General features: G+C 45.9%; 1 protein-coding gene across 3 annotated transcripts in view; it reads left to right on the top strand.

Moving 5' to 3' along the window:
- Positions 1-19,040, top strand: part of Dnaaf9 (dynein axonemal assembly factor 9) — a 140,842-nt gene extending 121,802 nt beyond the window's left edge. For 2 of the 3 annotated variants that reach the window (XM_076929764.1, XM_034494939.2), the window contains exons 30-37: positions 5,469-5,604; positions 8,285-8,371; positions 11,931-12,037; positions 12,321-12,395; positions 12,916-13,118; positions 14,529-14,594; positions 15,487-15,580; positions 16,098-19,040. In XM_076929764.1, coding sequence (XP_076785879.1) covers positions 5,469-5,604; positions 8,285-8,371; positions 11,931-12,037; positions 12,321-12,395; positions 12,916-13,118; positions 14,529-14,594; positions 15,487-15,580; positions 16,098-16,210 — 881 coding nt within the window. In that variant the 3' untranslated portion in view covers positions 16,211-19,040. The remainder of the gene's footprint in view (positions 1-5,468; positions 5,605-8,284; positions 8,372-11,930; positions 12,038-12,320; positions 12,396-12,915; positions 13,119-14,528; positions 14,595-15,486; positions 15,581-16,097) is intronic. The other variant, XM_034494940.2, reaches the window with a different exon arrangement.
- Positions 19,041-22,578: the final 3,538 nt, after the last annotated feature.

The following is a 22,578-nucleotide window of genomic DNA, read 5'->3' as shown; positions in this document are numbered from 1 at the left end:
ATAAGAGAGAACACTGGAACAGGAGATAAGAAGGGAGGCTTTCTGGTCCTTGGTTCTGGACTTGAAAGCCATGATCAAAAGGCATAGACAAGATATTTGATATCCAGATGTTTGAAAAGTTTAGAAGACTAGAAACGCAAAGGAGATTGGGAAATCTTGGAGACCAAAAGATGAAACAAGAACAAACAGTACTTCAAATACTAAGGACAGGAAACATCAGTTATGTTTAATGTTGCAGAGACCTCAAGGGAAGGACAATTTATTTATTTATTTTTTTATTTTGGGTTTTTTTTTGGGGGGGGGGGGGCGGTTCGAGACAGGGTTTCTCTGTATAGCCTTGGCTGTCCTGGAACTCTATAGACCAGGCTGGCCTCGAACTCAGAAATCCGCCTGCCTCTGCCTCCTAAGTGCTGGGATTAAAGGCATGCGCCACCGCTGCCTGGGGAAGGACAATTTAAAAACAACAACAACAACACATTAGTTTCACAAGTGTGAAGGGCACTGATGACTTCAGCAGGAATATCTGAGTAGATAGGTCAGAAGTGAAGGCAAGTCTGGATTAGAATAACCAGTTAGACATTGCAGGCGAGTGAGTGGGAACATCAGGGCATGGGGCAGTGACAGCTGGAGCGAAATGAAATTTCTAACATTAGAAACTGTCATTTCTAACAAGGTATGATTAACACCGTTAGTCCCAATACTCAGAGGCCTTCTCTGAGTTAAAGGCAAGACATAGTAAGTTCCAGGCCAGTCTTGGACTATATAATGAGACCCTGTCTGAGAAAACAATTGTCATTTCTGTCAGAGAGTAGCAGTCACAGCCTGGGTAGTAAAATTATCTGGGTTGCATAGTGAGACTGGTTGTGTGTGTGTGTGTTGGTTATATACCTGCATCTGTGTTTGACATAGAATCTGTGTAGCCCTGGCTGGCCTGAACTTTCTTTCTCTCTCTCATTCATTCATTCATTCATTTATTCATGGTTTTTGAGGGAGAGTTTTTCTGTGTAGCCTTGGCTATCCTGGAACTTCAACTTCCTCTGTGGACCAGGTTGGCCTGAAACTCAGAGATCCACCTGCCTCTGCCTCCTGACTGCTAGCATTAAAGGCATGTACCACTACTTACTGCCAGGTGAGACCCTGTCTTTAAAAAAAAAGTTTTATTTTTCTGAAATTATTCACTGAAAAATAAGCCCATGGACTGAGAAACCACTGATGATAGAGGACATTGAGAGATTCTACAGCTACAGCTGGGAAATGAAGGCTGACTAGACAGTGCTAACTTCTGAGGAAGCTGAGGAAGCATTAACTTGGCAGGTAGCACTCGCTGAACAACCTGGGCTTGGTGGCCCACACTGACAATCACAGACTTGGGAGCCTGAAGCAGAATTGTCAAAAGTTCAAGGGCACCTTGGCTACAAAGTGAGTCCCATCTCAAACAAACAAACTTAAAACGGTAGTGACCTGCCTTGACGCTGTTTTGTCAGTGTTGAAGCCACATCTTGGTGTTTCCCCTTCAGCATCTTCCCACTTGTCTTTGTGGAGCATAAGCACAGGTGGACAGGTGCCCTGGCAGAGAGCCTTGAGGAAATACTCTGTCTTCATTATCCATAAACTTGGAGCAACCCTGGGCTGGTATCTCAACTAGAAAGCCTCCTCCTAGGCTGAGCCAGGTTGAATTCCCTTAGCCCTTGGTAGTGCTAAGGGACTGGTCCCTTCCAACATGGTATTCAGCGGCAGTTCACTCCAGGTTTGTACTTGCTGGCACGTGGGCAGAGGAACTTGATGCCATCCATTGATTCTTTTCTTTTCTTCTTTGGAGACAGGGTCTCTTTGTGTATCCCTGGCTGTCCTGGAACTTAGTGTGTAGACAGGCTGGCCTCACAAGATCCACCTACCTATGCCTCCCTAGTGCTGGATTAAAGACATATACTGCCACACAACCCAAATCTTGTCCCATTGAATGCCAAGGAACTCAGGAGTTGCAGTGTCTTGGTAAATTATCTTCCATTTGTATCTGGGCCTTAGGACTCAGAGCTCACCTTGGATGGGCAGGAAATAAAAAACATCAGCTGTATTCCTTTTCATTAGAGAATCGATGGCTGTCCTGGGTGAGCTCTGTTTTTATGTTTAATGTTCTGCAGCATTTAATGCAGCAGAGGCTCACATCCTGCTTAGCAGGGCTCATTATAATGTAAGCAAAGTGAAAATGCTTTAGCTCCCTGCTTTTAGAAGTGAATATAGATAAAAGAAAGGTGTTTCATTAGTTCCTAGGCTGCTGAAAGCCTTCAGACAGCAAACTTCTTTCTCTGCTCTTGGTAACAGGCTGCCTGTTGCCGGGCGGTGGGTGGCGCACGCCTTTAATCCCAGCACCTGGGAGGCAGAGGCAGGTGGATTTCTGAGTTCGAGGCCAGCCTGGTCTACAGAGTGAGTTCCAGGACAGCCAGGGCTAACACAGAGAAACCCTGTCTCGAAAAATCAAAAAAGAAAAGAAAAAAAAAAAAAAAAAAAAAAAAGGCTGCCTGCTTATAGCTTAGCTGGTAATCTTAGCCAGTCTTGGTGTTCATTTTTGATGCAGAGCAGAAAGAGGCTCCTGACCCTAGTAAGGTGAAACTGCTCACTGTGGCCTGTTTGCCCTGTGTGCTAGACAATAGCTCTACCTGCCTCACAGATGGCATTTCCTCTTGGCAGGTAACAGTTTACATAGCTGGGCTAAGGAATGCCAGAGATGATCCTTTTGGTTTTTCACTATGCAGTAAAGTCCCTTTTCTGTGCCCAGTTCCTGACCTAGAATCCCACCCCTAAAAAATGGGTCCATAGAATATGTATATAGCAGACAGAACATTAGATGGGGTTCATCTTAACAAACCTCACAACCTGGGCAAAAAAGGAGCCAGGCCAGGACTGTCTGTGACCCTGGTACACACTGCTTAGAAGGTCAAGTTTGTACTAGTTTGACTTGCTCCTTTTGGCCAAGGAAATATCATAGTCTCTGGGCCCCTATAGATCTTTGCTGGCTCTTCCTGGCTCCTCACTACAAGACCTACCACATTGTTTGTTCTGCCTATGGTACTCTCAGTCACTTTACAGGGACTGACTCCATTTTCTACTAATCCCAGAATATACTGATACTTCAGGGATTCTCTCTGCTTGCCTGTGGTGCCACATTTTGGGCACTACCTTCAGACCTCAACTTCACTGTTTCCAAAGGCTCCAGGTGGCTTCCTGCGGCTGCACCAAGGCATTCTAGGCAATGATGTTTTGTGTTTCCCTGCAATACCCAAATAGCAGGTGTCAAAGCACAGATGCCACCAGTGTCCCCTCATTTGGAGGCTCCCCTAGCACTGGCAGTGAGGAAAGTCTATGTTAATGTGAAAGGGAATGTGAGTAGCCTTTTAGATGAAATGGGCTGGAGAGGTAGATGAGTGGGCAAGAGCTGCTCTTCCCTTAGGCCCCAGGTTGTTATCAGCATCCATATGGTAGCTCACAACCTTCCATACTCTCTGAATCCAACACCTTCTGGCTTACATCAGCTATATGCACACCTATGAAATACACACAAACACATGCACATAAATTTAAAAATTAAGAGAGGTTAGAGAGATGGCTCTCTAGATGGTCCCTCTACTAGAATTTATGGCTTTTATAGAAGGACCAGGTTCAGTTCCCAGAACCTACATGGTGGCTACCAACCTTCTATAACTCCAATTCCAGGGGTTCTAACACCTGGCTTCTTTGGGTTCCTGCATACACATGGCACATATAAGTTCATGCAGATACATACACATAAATAAAAGTCTTTAAAATGTAAAATAAAATAAAACTTGGCAGGTGACACATACTTTTAGGCCCAGCACTGATACGTGAGATTGACTTAAAAATCATCTGGTATGTGCTATGACCTGAGTGTTCTGGTCTTAGAACCTGACTTGGGTAACAGGGGAATGAAGAAAAGACAGACACACATACAGAAAAGCTGGACCAGGTAGCCATGAACTCTCACAGAGATGTGCCAGCAGCTAAGAAACTCATATCTTTTCTTGTATGCAGCTAAAGGAAAAGGCAGGTTCAATAACCTTGGAAGGAGCACTTTGTAGAGAAGCAGTTTGATTACAGTAAATGGTTTCAGCTAATGATTAACCGTTTGTAACAACCATACTTGGGCCAGAGGAAGACATTACTATCCTCTGAACCTGACCCACAAAAGGCTTGCTGTTCTTGTGGATCTGAGGTTTTGCGTTCCTTGATGTGGCAATGTTCATGTCATGGATTCAGCACCCAGAGAGTATTTATAATTCTTGGGTTTTTTTTTTTTTTTTTTTTTTTTTTTGGTTTTTCGAGACAGGGTTTCTCTGTGTAGCCCTGGCTGTCCTGGAACTCACTCTGTAGACCAGGCTGGCTTCGAACTCAGAAATCCACCTGCCTCTGCCTCCCAAGTGCTGGGATTAAAGGTGTGCGCCACCACCACCCTGCGTATTTATAATTCTTAATAGCAGAGGATGAGCCTGGGCTACACAGAGAATCCCTGTCTCAAAAAACCAAAAAAAAAAAAAAGCAGAGGATGGAGCTACTATTCTTCCTAATATTATATATACACACACACTTATAACTGTCAGCACCTAACGTGTAGGTGGTAAGAAGATGTCTGAGCTGCTAAAGCCAGATGGCACCAGTTTCTGATAAGGTTGAATGTAAGGGATGCTGGAAAGTTCTTTAATCAAGAACTCCAAGAAACTCAAAAACCTGAATTAAGAGAGGCTAAATTAGTTTGGGGGCCTGTGAGATGGCTTAGTGGTTAAGTTGCTTCCACCAGGACTAGAGAACCTGAATCCAATTCCTGTTATCCACAAAGTAGAAGGACAGAGCTGGCTCTTACAAGTTTTTACAGTACACATGCACATGCACAATATATTTTGAGAGTGTGAAAAAAGGAACAGCAGTTAGATTTGGAGGCCCAAGTTTATAATCCCAATATGTAGGCTCCTGAGTCAGAGGATTAATGGGAATCCATGGCCATCCTGTACTACATTATGGTTTCCAGGCAAGCTTGAACTGCATCTTACTAAAGTCATGTCTCAAAAAGCAAAAGCCAGCACAGACCTATAATCCCAGCATTCAGGAGGCAGAGGAAGAATTATCACAATTTAAAGGCCATTTTACTCTACATAGTGAATTCCAGGCCAGCCAGAGCTACAATATGAAACCCTGGGTCAAAATTAAACAAGCTAAGCAAACACAAAACAAAGTGTATGAGAGGAGGAAGTGAAGCGGCTAAGAGGTGCAGCCCATGTACTTTAAGATGTGGCCGTTCCTAGATGGGGAGGAAGAATGGTGAGTGGGTCTGTCAGTGTTGGGGCAGAGGTGACCAAGAAAAGCTGGTCAGTGGAAGAAGCAGAGGCTTACTCTGTTTGCATGAGCCTGCATCCCCAGTCAGGATTTTGTAGGCTGATAAGTTTTTGTTTCTTCTTCAGGTGTGGTGAGTAACGTGGTGTTTACCAGTCACACAACGGAGCAGAGGCACCCTCTCCTTGTTCAGCTGCAGACCCTCATCAGGGCTTCCAATCCCACTGCAGCCTTCATTCTTGCAGAAAATGGGATTGTCACAAGGTAAACTTGTACCAGCTTCACTCTGGTGCCCATCTTCTTTCCTGGATACAGCACCTGACTCACAGGGTCTTCCCACTAAATCTCAGACACACATGGTAAAAGGAAAGAACACGCTACTACACAGTGTTCTTATTCCACATGCATGCTGGTGCGCGCGCACACACACACACACACACACACACACACACGTAAAAAGTAGTGTTGTTTATTTTTTAATGTATGTAGGTGTTTTTTTCTGTATGTATGTCTGTGCACTACATGCATGCCTGGTGCCCATGGGGGCAGAAGAGGGTGTCAGATACTCTGGAACTGAAGTTACTATGATTGTGACCTACCATGTGGGTGCTGGGAATTAAACCAGGGTCCTCTGGAAGAGCAGCTAGTACTCTTAACTGCTCTCCAGCCCTGTAAAGTACTGATTTTGTTTGTTTGATAAACCCTGGCTGGTTTGGAACTCAGAGAGACTTAACCTGCCTCTGCTTACTAGGCTGTGTATTAAAATCATGTGCCACTATACTCTTCTGTAATACAGTGCTTCTAATGCTATGTAAAAGTCACCAAAGAGACCCCGTTTGTCACCATGCTTTAGAGATCTTGCTTTGTCAGAGTCACTCACACATTGAAGCCTAGAAATCACAACTGTCTTGATGGTTCATGTGTTAAGGTGTGAAAGAAGTGACTTAGAGAACACAGAGAAATGACGGCTTTACTTCATGTTCTTGGTCCAAACTGCAAACTAATAATAGAGAATTTGTAAAAGAGAAAAAGCATTTGTTATGTAATAATTTGATTTTTCTCTACTGGCAGACTCAAAGGGATAGAGTATTTTATATAGTTTTAGTTTTTCAAACCATCTAAGTACCTTATGTATAAATAAGGTATACATACATAAACACACACGCATACGCATGCACACACACATACACAGCACAGTACGTTCTTCGATCTCCAGCATTTGAGAAGCCAAAATGAGGTTAAGTTTAAACTAGCCTGGGCTACATACTGAGAATCTATCTTAAAAACAAAGACCAGCTGTAGTGGGCAAGAGGACTGCAGGTAAAAGCACTTGCCACCAAGCACGGCAGCCTGAGTTTGATCTTTGGAATTGACATTGCAGAGGAGAGAAATGGCTCCCACAGCTGTCCTATAACACCCACACACAGACCACAGCCATACGTGTGCACACGCCTAAAGTGGTATTTGGGAAGTGTGCCTCTGTGGGCCAACTTCAGGTGTGAACCTACAAAAACTAAATGTAAAAGAAAATTGTTTTGGTATCCAGGGAAATCCCTCAGCCACACAACCGTGACCTCAGGTCAACCCTCAGCACCCGTGTGAAAGGCTCAGTGTAGTGCTGCATGCTTGCCAGCAGGTGCACCACCCTAGATCCAGTCCCTTGATACACACACAGAGACTTAAGATGGCGGGCTGGAGATATGACTCTGTGTACCACATGCTTGCTTGGTGCCTGGGAATGTCAGACAAGGGCATGAAGTCCCCTGGAATAAAAATTATGGATGGTTGTGAGCCACTAGGAGAGCCTTGAATCAAACTCATGTACTCGGAAGAATAACAAGTGTTCTGAGCCAGCTCTCCAGCCCCAACCTTTACATTCTTAAGATCTGGCAGGCACTGTGTTGACCAAATGATTAAACCACAAAAGCAACAATGGGGCATGATGCTGTCATGTGCCTCTCTGCTGTGAGTTAGTGAAGACACCACCACCTGGTACTGATCCCCATCAACACACAGACCAGGCTTCTTGGTGCTTCATGTCTGCAATCTCAGCACTTGAAAAGGGGGAGGTAGGAGGATCAGGTTATCTTTTAGCTACTTAGTGAGTTCAAGGCCAGCCTGGGCTACAGGAGACCTTGTGTCAAAAAAACAATTTGTTTTTAATTTTCTGATTCAGTGAGTTAGGGAAAGGGCCTGAAATTTTACTTTACTACTGCAGATTATAGAATTAAATTCCTCAGGCATAATAGTATATTGTGGTCCTGTAATGTAGCCGCCCACGGCCACAAGTCAACTGGATTCACCTGAAAGGGGGGCTGGGAATGAAGGGGGAAGGAGGGCGAGAAGAGATGAGGCCAAGACAAAGTTCTCTGATCAAGGCCCAAAGCTTTAATGTTCAGCTCTCAATTTAAAGGGGAAGACCCAACCCACAACCCCTCCTGGTTTCAGATGGGTGGGATAATCCATAGTCAGTTCCAGGTCACGGCCGGAGATGTCTCAAGGCAAGCCCAGGGGCAGTTCTGCTGTGTTCCGGGCAGCCAAGGTGGGTAACTCCACCTGACCTTGCTTGTGGCAACCAAGGTCTCTCAGTCCTGCTCATGGAGGGGAGAGTACACTGTAACAGAAAGTATCCTTTGTATTTTGGTTTTTGGCAGGTTTTGTTTCATTTTGTTTTGTTTGTTGTGAGTCAGGATCTCTATATAACCTAGCTGGTCTGAAACCCACTATGAATGTAGAACCAAGCTGTCCTCAAACTCACAGAGATCTATCTGCCTCTGCCTATGAGAAGCTATTCTTAGAGGATACATATTGAAGTATTTAGAAGTGAACTGTTAATGCATACAGCTAATTTTCATGTGTCAGGAAAAAAGCATGCATGTGTGGGGAAGAAACAAGTTAACACTGACAATCCTGATTAACCAGTGTCTTCTCTGCGTTTTTAAAGGAATGAAGACATTGAACTGATTCTCTCAGAAAATAGTTTTTCGAGTCCCCAGATGCTACGTTCTCGATACTTACTGTTCCCTGGCTGGCAAGTATCTTTACTGAATTGTAGCCTTAAAAAGAAATGTGAGCCAGATGGCTTATTTATTTACAGCAAAGAAAGCAAAACTGAAAATAGCAGCTATGCTTCCCAAGGGTCACTCACACATGTTAACTGGGATAAGCTGCCATGCACCAGTAGCCCTGTCAAGGGGCCAGTGTCCCCATCAGAGCCTCTCTGGACGTTGCCATTCAGGAGGTCATCCTTCAGGCACCAAGTACCCTAGTTCATTGTGGCTTGGTTCCAAGACTCGAACTCCCAAAGTAGAAAAGTGCTCTGCCCAGTAGTCAGTTCTCTTGCCTTCTCATCTAGAGGCAGGCTTCTGCTCCTGAGGTCTATGGACCATTCTCTTCAGCTGCCTCACAGCCCACAACCTCTCCAGGGAATGAGGAAAGGAGCCATTTAAAGTCCACTGTAATCTTGGTCACCACTCTCACCTGAGCTATCCCCAGGGCACGCACTGTTCTAAGACTGTGCTGGACTAGCCACATAGCTGCTGTGTGTAATTGTAATGTAAATATAAATTAGCAAATGTAGAGGTCAAACAAAATGTAGCGGCCATCGGCCATCATGGCTGTCTTGCCTGTGGATGGGAGCCACAGCCCTGGGTAGTACAGAACCAGAGCGTTCCCACAGTGGCAAGAAGTTCTGCTGTGCAGTGCTGCTTCAGAGCTTCGCCTGTCTTGACTTCTTTATTCTCACATGAGCATATTATATAATCAATACCATTACTGTTCACATTTTATAGATGAGATAACAGAAGCAGCAAGAAGTTCACTGATGTATCCAAGGAACAACTAGTAACTTAAAGAGCTAGATTCCAACCAGGTTCTCTGAGTCCAGAGCCCACTCTGAAGGCACAGCTCTACCATACCCCAGGCTAGTCTTGAACCTGCCACCTTTCTCTGCTCTCTCCTGCCTTCAGCTATCAAGTACTAGGATTGCAGGCTTGGTCCACTGTGTGTGTGTGTGTTTGAGAAGATCTCAGTATGTACCCTAGGTTGGCCTTGAACTTATGGTGGTGGTCTTGTTTCAGCTTCCCAAGTGCCAGACTTAAGACCTGAGCCACCATATCTAGCTCTAAATATATCCTCCCTCCCTCCCCCCTCTCTCTTTTTCTTTTTCTGTTTGTGTGTTGAACAAACATAAGTGTGTGTGTGTGTGCGTGCGCGCGCGCACACAAGTGCACTTGTCTGTGCCTGAGCATGTAGAGACCAGTGGTCAATGTCAGGTGTCTTCCTTTCTCTGTATTTTGAGACAATGTCTGTAAACTGGGAACGCACTGACTCAGCTACACTGGTTGGCCAGCTAGCCCTTAGGAGGACACTCCCCACCCCCATCTCATCCCCAGCACTAAGGTTACAGGCACACGTCAGTCAACACATGTGGTTTACGTGAGTGCTGTTGATTTAAATGTGGGTTCTGATACTGGTATGGCAAGCACCTCACATAGTGAGCCCACTCTCCCACCCCAGAGCCTGTTTTATTGAGCCCTGACTGCATTTGTCCCTGTATACAATGGATACATCCTTTTTATAGGTTTAGAAAAAAGGTTTAGTAGAAGACATTGTTAAAACGTGGCCAGAATTATTCTCTATCTAAGAAGAAGCAAGTAGTGGAGGCCGGGGTGCAGCTCAGTTACAGAGTACTGCCTAGCATGTTGGAGCTGTGTTCTCTCCCCAGCACCATACAACCCAGGTGCGTGCTGTGTGCCTGTAATCTGTGAAGGGGGATCAAAGCCTCAAGGTCACCCTCAGCTACACACCAAGTTTAAGGCCAGCCTACACTACATAAAATCCTTGTTTCAAAAAGAAAATTAAAATTATGAATTTAAAAAAAAAAAGAAAGCTGGGTGTGGTAGACACACTTTTAATGCAGAGGGTGAGGTGGTGGATCTGTGAGTTCAAGGCCAGAAGTTTCAGCTTGTCCTTGGCTACATAGCAAAAGAGGCCAACCTGAGATAGCTAAGACCCTAATTCATAGGAGTTTAGCCCTTTGTTACTGGGTCTGACAAGTATTGTGATTGCTGAGTGGAAAACAGAGAGAACACCGGGTTGGCATCCTGTCCCCCAGTTCCTTCTAGAGAACTCTGTCTGTTTTAAGCTGTCCACAGTGAGATGGGCGTGCTTGGGGTACTGAAAGGCGAATCTCCAGTTCTGTCTGGGGCAGGGCCGGGAGGGGCGGGCAGGGCAGGGCAGGGCGGGGTAGGGCAAGCCTCTTGCTGTGTTAGGAAGGACTCTAGGAAAGGAAAACTAATCCAGAGAACTTAGACCTGTGTTCTCAGGAACATCATGCTCCAGGGGCTTATATGCTTTTCAGTCTCACAGTGAAACAGAGACATACACTTTACAAAGTGTTTCAGGAAACAGACCATCATGGAGAAGCTGGAGCAGGCCCCATGCAAGCAAGCCCCAACTGTGTACCCATCTTCAAGGAGATCGTTATGCCAGTCTGAACGAGGCAGAGCTCTTCAAGTAGGCCTGTCCTCCTGCTGTCCTGTGTCTTTACTGTGCGACTTTCCTGTTGTCACCTTAAAACAAAAGTCCGTCTAGGAAGGAAGGAAGGAAGGAAGGAAGGAAGGAAGGAAGGAAGGAAGGAAGGAAGGAAAAGAAAAGAGTTTCAGCTCAGTGGTGGCACAGGCCTTTAGACCCAGCACTTTGGAGGCAGAGACAATCGAATCTCTGTGAGTTCCAGGATAGCCAAACCTACACAAAGAAATCCTATCCCCCAAAAAACCAACCAACCAACCAAACAAACAAACATAAAGTGTTCCAATAGTTTGGTGAGACTGGGAAGTAACTTAGTTGATTGGACACCAGGACAGTATTGTGCGCGCGCACACACACACACACACACACACACACACACACACACACCTCCTTAATCTCAGCACAACCAGGACTACTCGGAGGAAACCTATCTTGAAAAACAAACCAAGACAAAAAACAGAGGCCCTAGTTCAGTCCCTAGCGCCATATAAACTAGATGTGGTGCCTTGTGGTTTTAATCCCTGCATGTAGGAGTACACTCCTAAATTTCAGCTCATCTTTGGTTATGTAACAAATGTGAGGCTAACCTGAGATAGATAAGACTCTAGTTCATATAAAAAGAAGGAAGGAAGGGAGGGAGGGAGGAAAATAAGAAAGAGAGAGAAAGAGAGAGAGAGAGGAGGAGGAGGAGAAGGAGAAGCAGCAGCAGCATATTGTAAGCGAAATAGTATATTAGTGAGAATGGATCAGACCTTATAGAACAGAACAAAACAAATGAAAGCAAGAACAAAAGAAAGAAAGGAAGGAGGGAAGAAAGGAAAGAAGAAAGAAAAGCATATTGTAAGCAGAATAGTGTATTAGTGAGAGTGGATCAGACCTTACAGAACAGATGGCCCATTGTTCATTCAAAGGTAGCATAGAGAACACTAAAACCCCAGCCACTAAGCAGATGAGATGGGAGCAAAAGGGACTACAACTTATTGTGAATATACATGAATCTGACAATGAATTAAAAATAAATTAAATACTTGTCTTCACATATTTAAAAATATTTTAAGGTATGAAGGTAAATTTGATGCTGGCTCCGTCTTTCCACTAATGGTTCAGATCTGTGTGTGGTTTGACCGTCCCCTGGAGAAAACCCGCTTTGTGACCAAGTGTAAAGGTGAGCTGTGACATGTTTCACACCAGATGCAAGAGTTGTCCCTTCCCCATGGCCTCATTTCAATCAGTATCCTGTTGTTTTCTCAAAAGCAGGTTGGGGGGGTTGGTAAGCTTGGAGCCCATTTCTAATCGTGTATGACCACACTTTGATCCCTCCGTGGGAGTAGTGGCAAAGGCCCTGGATGGGAGGGATGGAGATGGCAGCTCTGACCTTTCCAGCCTTGTTGGCCTAAGCTTGACCTCTGCTTCCAGGTAGCTGATACCCTGTCCTTTTCCTCCTCTAGCAATTCAGTCTTCCATCAAGCCCAGTCCCTTCTCTGGAAACATCTACCACATCCTTGGCAAAGTGAAGTTTTCAGGTAAATGGGGTGAATCCTGGTAGCGTGGATACTCAGGGCTCATGGTGTGAGCTCATGATGTCTTTTGTCTTCTGGCATTGCTCTGCTCCAAGGACCTCCTCTTCAAGTCCTGAGTTCCCACAGTGGAAAATCTGCCCTCTGCTCTGGAGTTACTTTACTCACATCTCCAGCTCCCACATTCTGAAGGACTGCACCCCAGCCATTGAGCCACCATGGCCTCCTAGCCCTCCTACCAGCCCTGAGGAGAGGCTGCCACTTCCCTGAGTGTCACTGTCAATGCAGATGCCATGGGGAATGGTCCAGCTTCTCCTCTTGCCTAACTGGCCTTTTCTTCCTCTTATGTTTCTCTGCCCAGTTAACAGTGTGTATGTGTGTGATCACCCACATCAACCAAGCCATAAACTTCTACTCCAGCCTTTCTATCATGTCAGTTCTTAGGAATCTGTCAACCTGCCAACACTGTTCTGGTGTAGCATTCTTTTGGTATTTTGTCTCAGGGACAAATGTGTTCTCTGTGCAGATTCTGAAAAGACCATGGAGGTCTGCCACAACACTTTAACCAACACCCTGACCATTGTGCCAGTTTTGGAGGGACCCACGCCACCCCCCAACTCAAGAAGCACCCCTCAAGACAATGGGCAGCCAGAATGCTACCTTGTGTTCATTGGCTGCTCCCTGAAGGAGGACAACCTCAAAGACTGGCTTCGGCAGTCGGCTAAACAGGTGACTTGCAAAATCTACACAGCTTAGCCTGGATATGACCAGTACATCCTACAGAGCCTAGCACCTTCCCTCTGACACCCCTAGTCTATACCTCAAGATTCAGCCAACACTCTTAGGGACATTTTGGGATTAGGAAGAAGCCTTTGGGGGCAAACTCCAGACTGACATGGCAATATTGTATTGGGGGGGGATGCTTTTGAGTTTTTTGTTTGTTTGTTTGTTTGTTTGTTTGTTTTTCTGGACAAGGTCTCTGCCTTAGCTCTCTTGGAATTCACTCTGTAGAACAGGCTGGCCTCAAACTCAGAGATTCACACCTGCCTTTGCCTCCCTAGTACTAGGTTCAAAAGCATGCACCACCACATCCAGCTTGGGTGTTTGTTTGTTTTATTTTCAAGACAGAGTTTTTCTGTGCAGTCCTAGCTGTCTTGGAACTTGCTCTATAGACCAGGCTGATCTCAAACTCAGAGATCCTCCTGCCACTAGAGTGCTGAGATTAAAGACGGTAGTTTATTTTATTTTATTTTATTTTATTTTATGTGTATGGGTGCTTTGCTTGCATATATGTCTGTACCACATACATGCCTGGTGGAGGCCAGAAGAGGTCAGATCTTCTGGAACTGGAGATAATAGATCATTTTTGCACTGGAAATCAAATCGAGGTCCTCTGGAAGAGAAGCCAGTATTCTTAACTGAACCAGCTCTTCAGCCCTAATACTGTATATTTTTTACACCTGGATTCTCTAGAAGTTGTGGGTGCTAAGCCTGCTAGCACGGAGACTATTAGTGGTTTGGCTCATCCTGGAGCACCAGAAGTTAGGGTTGCTGGGTCCCTGATCTTATGTGCATTGTTGATAGTCTTCTAGGAGCTGGAGCTGCCTCACATGGTTAAGCTCCTCTGCCTTTGCTTCTGTTTAAGAAGGTGTTTTTAGGAGGTTGGGTGTTTGAGCTGTGGTGGTTAGGCTGAATCTTACTATGTAGACTAGACTGCCTTTAAATTTTTAGTCCTCCTGTTTCAACCTCCCAAGTGCAGGGATTACAGGTATGTGTCACCACTCCATTTTGGAGAAGGTCTTAAATGTTAGAGATTGTGGAACTCCAGGCTGCTTTTGTGCATTGTCTATCATTGTCATGGGTTGTGCATGGCAATCTGCCAAGAGTCAGGATTGTGCCCATTTGTAAAGCACTGGTCTCGGCTACCATTTGATCCTGGCTATCTTGCAGGGCTCTGTGGGAAGGTAGTTTCCTCAGGAATAGAAAAGCAAAATAGCATGTCCATGAAAACCAGCTCATATGCCCTTCTCTCTTCTGGGATCTTTGATATGTTACTGGCCCCAAACTCTTTGGAATCTTCAGCTACCCTTGTATTCCATCATCTCTGTTGAAATGTCTGTTTTTTCTACGTTTGCATAGAGGCCTCAGAGGAAAGCTCTGAAAACCAGGGGCATGCTGACCCAGCAAGAGATCAAGAACATCCACGTGAGTGCCCTGCCCTAGCTTCCCCTCCATGGCTTGTGCTAGACTTGTTCTGCTGTCTTAGGTTCCCAGAGTAAGGGTCTATTGTAGGATGTCCTGGCAGTCTTGCTTCTCAGTGGGGGTGGGGGGATGGGGGTGGGGGTGGGGGGGCTGGTCAAGAAGCCTAACCTTGTAGCTTCAGTAAGTGGAGTGGCTGCTGAAACCACTGAGATGAAGTGGGAAAGATGTGGTACCTGAAAGAGGACTGGATACTGAGAGGCCTGGCCTGCCCAAGGAGTGTTACAAGATCACTGCTTAAGCTGAACTGCACAGAAGAAAGCTGTATAGAGCGAGCTGTTCATAGGAAGGCTATGGGATCCTAAAGCCCAGATGAGACTTTCTGGGTGAACCTTCCTAATGGCAGACTGACTCCTAAGCCCCATTTCCAAGTCCATGCTCTTGGAGGCCTTTTCTCAAGGGTCTTGGGACAAAAGACCAAAAGCCACAGCCCGAGCCCCATCATGGGCTGTCACTAGTCCCAGTGTCTGTACAGCATGCTTGGTGCCTAAAGAAGCCAGAAAAGGTCCAGACTCCTAAAACTGGATCCTCTGAAAGAACAGCTGGTACTCATAACTACTGAGCCACCTGTGCAGTTAGCTGGCCTGGAACTCACTGTATAGAGCAGGCCAGAGATCCATATACCTCTCCCTGCAGGATGCTGGGATTAAAGGTGTGGGCCTGTGCAGTTAGCTGGCCTGGAACTCACTATATAGAGCAGGCCAGAGATGCATATGCCTCTCCCTGCAGGATGCTGGGATTAAAGGTGTGGGCTACCAGGAACAGCACTATTTATTTGTTTTGAATGAAAGAAATGGTAAAAAGTGGCAGATAATGCAACCAGATTCTTTTCCAACAGGTGAGACGGCACTTGGACCCCCTACCTGCAGGCTACTTTTACAATGGCACCCAGTTTGTAAACTTCTTTGGGGATAAGACCGATTTTCACCCACGTATCCTTGGAAACAGTTTGGTCGTAGTGTGAAGATCTGGGAGATAAAAGTGTCTCCTAGAAGACAGGGGTCTACTAGGATTAGCCCAGCTATGCCCTAGGAGCAGGCAGGGTCTGCAGTCTTGGGGTCTCACAGGGACAAACCCCACAGGCACACAGTCCATGTTGGGGTTAAATCTGCCCTTTATTGAGCAGTTGTAATGTTTACTTTGTGCAGTGTGGATTGCAGACAGCATTGGTAACAAGGTCCTGACGAACAAATTGAAGATAGCCTGTTACAGCAGTCCATGTGTGAGGAGATGGACAGGGTGAAATGCAGGGCTACCAGCCTCAGTGTGATAATAAAACCCAAGGGCTTGGTTGTAGGACTTCACGATAGGTGCTACCCTCATTGCAGCTATGATGCTTTGTGGCACACACTTTGGTTTCCTACACCTCACCTGCCCACAGGATCCCCTGGGATAAGCTGTCCTCCTTGTCCTCCAGACTTACACCTCACCTCCTTAACCAGGTGCCAGTCATGGACCAGTTCATGAATGATTATGTGGAAGAGGCCAATCGGGAGATCGAGAGGTACAACCGCGAGCTGGAGCAGCAGGAGTACCGGGACCTCTTTGAGCAGAAACCCTAAAGAAAACTGGGCCTGTGCCCACCAGAGATGAATGAATGAATGGGTGTCCAGCTTTCCTGGAGGCCCCTCCTGAAGGGGCTGTCTCTGTCCTTCCTGGCCTGTGCCTGCCAGTGTAGTACATGTTGTCTTTATTCTCTATTCTCTGTGCACCCTGAAAGGCATTGTGTGGACCACCGAGGAGTGAGGACGGGCACAGGATGAGTAGCTAGCACTGCCCTGTGTACCCAGCAGCTCTGGGTGTCTGGTAAAAAGCTCCACTGGACTGATGGGCACCATGTAAGGATGAGGAGAAGCCTTTGGCTTGCACAGTGTAGCTGCTGGGATTTAGAAGGGCCCCTGGTTGTCTAAGTAGTGGCCAGGCAGAGACCCCAATGCCTTCAGGTGAGAGCACTCCTGTGGGGTGAATGAAGTAAGATAGGATGCTTTCTAGAAATGCAAGGCTCCTTTGCTAATAGCAGCACCTCGTGGGGTTGGTCCTTGAATTCCTCTGTGGCATCACTTGGTTCTATAATTCAGGGAGAAGAACAGGCCTGCTGCCCAAGCCCTAGCATGCCTCACCTTCCAGTTAAGGTGGATATCCTGTAACTAGTTCGTCTCCCATGGGCCCAGGGTCCAACCATTTAAGGGCTGTTGGTCTCTAACACACAGCCTCCCCACCCCCCTGCCATGGAAGACAATACATTTCAGAAAACCTCCCAAAGCTGCCCTAGATTTGTTTATTTGGTTCCAGGAATTTGAAAAATTCTGATATATAAATTAGAATTCCTTCCAGTGGTTTTGATTTAGGTTGGACCATCCAGCAAAGGTAAACCAGCTTGCATTCCCAAGACTGTCCTTCCTAGTTAGTGTGAGGAATGAGGTCGCTAAGGTGGTGTCTGCTAGGACTGAGTGCTGCTGCTGCTCGACTGTGAACATTTTCTGAGTTTCATGTACTTTTCGCATGCCTTAGGAAGAAGCACATAGTAAAACCAGCATAGTGTTCTGTAATGTAGAGAGGTTTTTGAGACAGGGCCCTGGCACAGAGGAGAGGTAAGATGGAGCATATGGGTCCGTGTGCCTGGTAACACAGCGCTCTTCGGACAAATAGCAAAGTAATAATCAAGGACTTGTCAATAAAATATACTTGTGTTAGGGGGGGAAAAACATTGGAAGCTGAATGAACCAAATTACAAGTCCCATTGGGTAAGAAATCTTGCATTAAGAAAAGCTTGTGAAACTCAGGCCCATATGCTCCAATCTCAGCTCCAACATATAGTGGTGACGAGGCCCTCCTGTTGAGCTCTAGTCTGGGAGTCCCCGACTTCTGGCTGGGGATCAATAATATAGATCTTAAGTGCAATTGATTAATAAGCAATGAGTTATTGTAGCTCCCTTTACCTTCACCAAGCTCTTTTTAAAAACTAAACTTTGAGCTAGCAGCCTTAGAAAAAGGAAAGGGGGACCACAAGCTCTCTTACTTCTTTGGGGGTGGGGGGGGACCACAGGCCAGTTCATTTCCTGCTGAGTTACTGTGAAGTTTTCAGTGAAAGCTCTAGATTAAGAGCTCTGGCTGCTTTGGCCTGGCAGTCTGGCTGCTGCACAAAAGAAAAGTTTTTAAAGAGAGGTTGGGGCTGTGCTACGTGGTGAGCTTGGTTTCTGACCCTTGTCCATAGACATGTGCTTTCACCAACCTGCCCCCACTGCCCCCATTCCTCTCCTTAGAGGGAAAACTAATTACCTCAACTTGAATATGAAACTGTGGTTGAAGAAAAGGCAGAACGAACAACTGTTTCTAAACCAAGAGGGCAGGCTAGCTGAAGCCTCCACAGATGCTCTCCAGCCTGCTCAGAAGTCTGGGTGGCAGCAGCCACACACTGAGTTCTGAGGACCAGGAGGGGGATCTGCTTGTTCCTATGCTGATCCCTATGACCTGCAGGTCCCTTGACTTTGATGTGGGGTTTAACATCCACTTGATTCCTCTTGGTCAGAGTGTGGTCTGAGGCTATCTCAGAGGGAAAGCCATGATAGAGTTTTAGCCTCTGATCTTAGAAGTGGGTATCAGGGACCCAGCAAGGATGTTAGGGATCAGCTCCCAGGACAGGCAGAAGCCCTCCCTCCTAGGACTTACATGCTTTCTACCAGCTTCCCTGTGAGCGGCTTCAGTTTGTATCACAGCGTGAGTGTGATAGTAGTGCGGTCACTGAAGTTATGGGCGGTTTTGTTTTCCTGCGGGATTCCCCTTGTTGACTGGAGGGAGAATAGAAAGCAAATATTGGAGGCAAGTTAGCCCCACCAAGGCCTCAGGGTCTCTGACCAGAGGCCTAGACACTAGCCCTTCAGGCTGTGATCAATAAAAATGTCCCTCCTAAATCCTGTTAGGATTTTGGAGAATTTTTGCACAGTAATAAGCTCTGGCTTCTCAAAAGGGAAAAGTTAAATTCAAGGACTGTAAAGTGTTAAGTGTCCAGCCACGCTGCTGAGTAGTTGGGCAGCTGTGCCTCAAAAAATAGGTGGGGAGTGGCTTTTCATGTCCCATGCCGTCAAATACTAATGAAGAGCTCACTTACGTGCCAAAATTCACTTTTATACTAGTTTTTCAATGCTTTAATATTTGTAACTTAAATTTTAAAATTCATATTTACAAACACTACTATAACTTCAGTGAAACTGAATTGTGTGATTGAAACTTTTTGCTTATAGTATTTATTACACTACTTAATTCAGTAAATATAAAAGTAGCCTTCAATTTATTTTTATATTATTTTACATGTTTTTATCTGCAGTTGTGTCTGTGAATTTCACATGGAGATTAAGATGTAATGCTAAGGACCAATAAACTGTCACTCAGCAAGCTGCCTCTGTCCCTGCCTGTCCCCCAGTGTCTTTGGTGTGGCTTTGGAGGGTGAAACCCTGGGTACTGGAGACTTTCTCAGTTTGGCTTTGATGTTCCTGGCTAGGACTGCTGGGAGAAGAGCCCTTGAGGTCACACTGGAGCCCCCAGCACACCCTCAGAGGGTAAAATCACATCACACAGTCACCTACCTTGGCTTAGACACTTGAGGAGCCCTGGGAGCTGGAGACAAGGCACACAAAACTGACTGTCCCAAAGAAAAGCTACACTCACACACACAGACACACACACACTCCTCTCTTCCAAGACACTCCACACTTCCTCTCTTCAGGGTGGGTTCATACCCCAACTCCCTCTACCTGTTTTTTCTTTTTGTTTGTTTGTTGTTTTACTAGGATGTCATGTAGTCCAGGCTGGCCTTAAGTTTGCCATGTAATGGGCTGGAGAGATGGCCCAGCAGTTAAGAGCACTGACTGCTCTTCCAGAGGTCCTGAGTTCAATTCCTAGCAACCACATGGTGGCTCACAACCATCTGTAATGGGATCTGATGCCCTCTTTGGGTGTATCTGAAGACAGTAACAATGTACTTACATAAAACAATAAATAAATCTTTTTAAAAAGGTTTGCTGTGCAACAGAGGCTGGCCAAGAACTCCTGATCTGTTCTCCTAAGGAGAAAGTTAACAGGTACGAGCCACCGTGCTTACTCCCCTGCTCTAATGGGCTGGCAAGGCTCCTATTGGCACAATGCTTTCATGGGTTGGTCAACTCTTTGTACAAGCTCTATGGGTTTGCCCCCTTGGTGTCACTTTATAAGTGTGGGCAACTAAGTCACCAGCAGGTAGAGTAATTGGCACAGCACTAGGGACACTGGCAGGCCTTTAAATCTGGAAGAGCATCTGAGTAGGGTTGTGGAAGCACAGACTCAGAAGCCTCCAAAGTTGGCCCAAGTATTTACAGCACCAAAGGAAGAAGCAAACATACAAACGGGCGTGAGGCTTGCACCACACGGCTCCCAATCACCCTCCTCCCCAACCCCAGAGGTGCAGCAGGGAAAAGGCTGATCCTAGAGCTTCAGCTCTCCAGGCCTCTTGGTCCACAGAACTCCTGCTTCCTGTCATTCCCACAGGGACCTGAGGCAAAGGGAAGCACCCTAGGGGCAGCTTTGGGAGTTGGCCCAACGAGGAACCTCCTAAAGCAGCTCAGAGGGTTTGGGAGTTGAGATGCCACACGACATGGACCGGTTTGGTAGATGTGGGAAGGGGTGACAACAGTAACCCTGTGTCCCCCAGCAAGCCCTCTTGCTCACATCTTACAGACCACGAGCCCAAGTTCCCATGCTGGTCTTTTCAGGAAACCCCAGGATCTGGAGGCAGACTTGGAAAGAATTCCCAGAAGATTGTGTAGGGAAGTGTGAGCGTCAGGGCCTTGCTTCCTAGCCCATCACTGCCTAGCTCCAGTAAGCCCCTGCAGGGCTTCTCTGTCAGCCAGATTCCTGATTGAGTTCCATAATTAGTGCTTCCTGGAGATTTTTCTAGTACACCTTACATGAAGGGTGAGGTTGTTTGTTTGGTTTTTAATCTATTGACTGGAGAAATGGCTTAGTTTCAGGACCTCAGTTTAACCCCCAGAACTCAATTAAAAAAAAAAAAATAGGGCTTGCCTTTTTCCCATCACCAAGGAGGCAGAGGCAGGCAGATTTCTGTGAGTTCAAGGCCAGCCTGGTTTTATAGAGCTAGTTCTAGGACAGATAGCACTTCACAGAGAAACTTTGTCTTCAAAAACAACAACAACAAAAACAAACAAACAAAAAATCTGGTGCTGAAGAGATAGCTTTTCAGCCACCTGGCATACTAGGGAGAGATGACTCGGTGGTTTAGAGCACTGGCTCTTCCAGAGAACCTGGGTTTTATTCCCACCACCCACAAAATAGTTCACAACTATCTATTCCTCTAGTTCCAGGAGATCCATCCAACACCTCTTTTTGGCTTCCACAAGCACCAGCCACACAAGAGATGCACAGATATACATGAAGGCAAAACACTCAAACACATAAAAAGTAAAAATTAAATCCGGGTATGGGTATGATAGCACGTTTATAATAGCAGCACTTGGAGATGGAACCAGGTAAGTCCTCCAAGGTTTGCTGACCAGTCAGCCTAGCCAAGCTGGCCAGTTCCGGATGATAAGAGACTGTGTGGGAGGGGGTGAGCCTCGGGTGGGGAGGGGAGGGGAATGACAGTGAGGAACTTGACAGAGGTGGGTTGTCCTCTGGTCTGCACACTCATGCATGCACATAAGCACAGGCACATACACATACCAGAATAATGCTCAGGCTTGGGATGCTCTTAGTAGGTAGAGTGCATGCAAGAAACCCTGGGTCCCATCTTCAGTGCATAAACTGGGCACAGTGGCACACACTTGTAATCCCAGCACTGGGTGGCAGTAGAGGCTGGCAGACCAGGATTCCAAGGTTTTTCTAACAGCACAGAGTTTTAAACCAATCTGGGTTATGGTGCTCACAGGCATCCATAACTCCAGTTCCAGGGGACCCAACTCTCCTCTGACACCAGTCACCAACATGGTGGCAAACACTCCATACACAGTAAATATAAAAATTATTATTAATGTACATTAAAATTAGCCAGACATGGCGGCACAAGCCTTTAATCCCAGCACGGGAGGCAGAGACAGGTGGATTTCTGAGTTCAAGGCTAGCCTGGTCTACAGAGTGAGTGCCAGGACAGCCAGGACTACACAGAGAAACCCTGTCTCCAAAAACAAAAACAAACAAACAAACAAACAAACAAAAAAACCGTTGAGGCCAGTCTCGGGTAGATGGCAAGTTCCAGCCTGCCAGGACTAAACAGACCCTGTGTCACTCAAAATAATCCCCCCTGCCAACACACTGACAAAAGGCTGTGTAGTTCCTCTCTGCACCGGCGTACTAAGGGAAGTCTATTTGACAATCTTCTTTTTCCCTTTAAAATATACTTACTTATCTGGGGGGAGGCAGGGCTGCTGCTCCAGGTTGGTAATGATAAAAAGAGCCATTTTGAAGGAACAGTTCAAGACAAGACAAGACGATGACAGGCCAGATAAAGCCAAGGAGATGACTTGAAGGTAAAAGTGGAAAAAGCCAAAATGGAAAAAAACCCAGTGTTCTGAAACCGTGCCAAAAATGTCTCATTCTACAAAACTCTGAAAAAAAATAAATGTGTTTATCAACAGATTATTCTTCTTTCTCCCTCCCAGGCCTCTGAATTTGTAAATTGATCATCTTAAAGCAAAAAGTACATGAGGCTCAAATATTTTATTTCATATTAATGAGTATAAATCTGCAAAGCTGGAAAGAGATAAGCCAACAGTTTTGAGAGTGCATCTCCTTTACCACACAGTGACAGCACTGTATCAGTAAAGAAATTGAAGTTTTTCCTCTCATTTTGTATCTTGAGACATTACATCTCTGAAATTTCAAGCCTGGGTGAATGTTCAAATAATAGAAACATAAGGATAACAGGAAACAGGAAAGATGGATT

The sequence above is a fragment of the Arvicanthis niloticus genome, chromosome 2 (assembly GCF_011762505.2).
Source record: "Arvicanthis niloticus isolate mArvNil1 chromosome 2, mArvNil1.pat.X, whole genome shotgun sequence".
Lineage (NCBI taxonomy): Eukaryota > Metazoa > Chordata > Mammalia > Rodentia > Muridae > Arvicanthis > Arvicanthis niloticus.
This window is presented reverse-complemented; position numbering and strand designations above follow the sequence as displayed.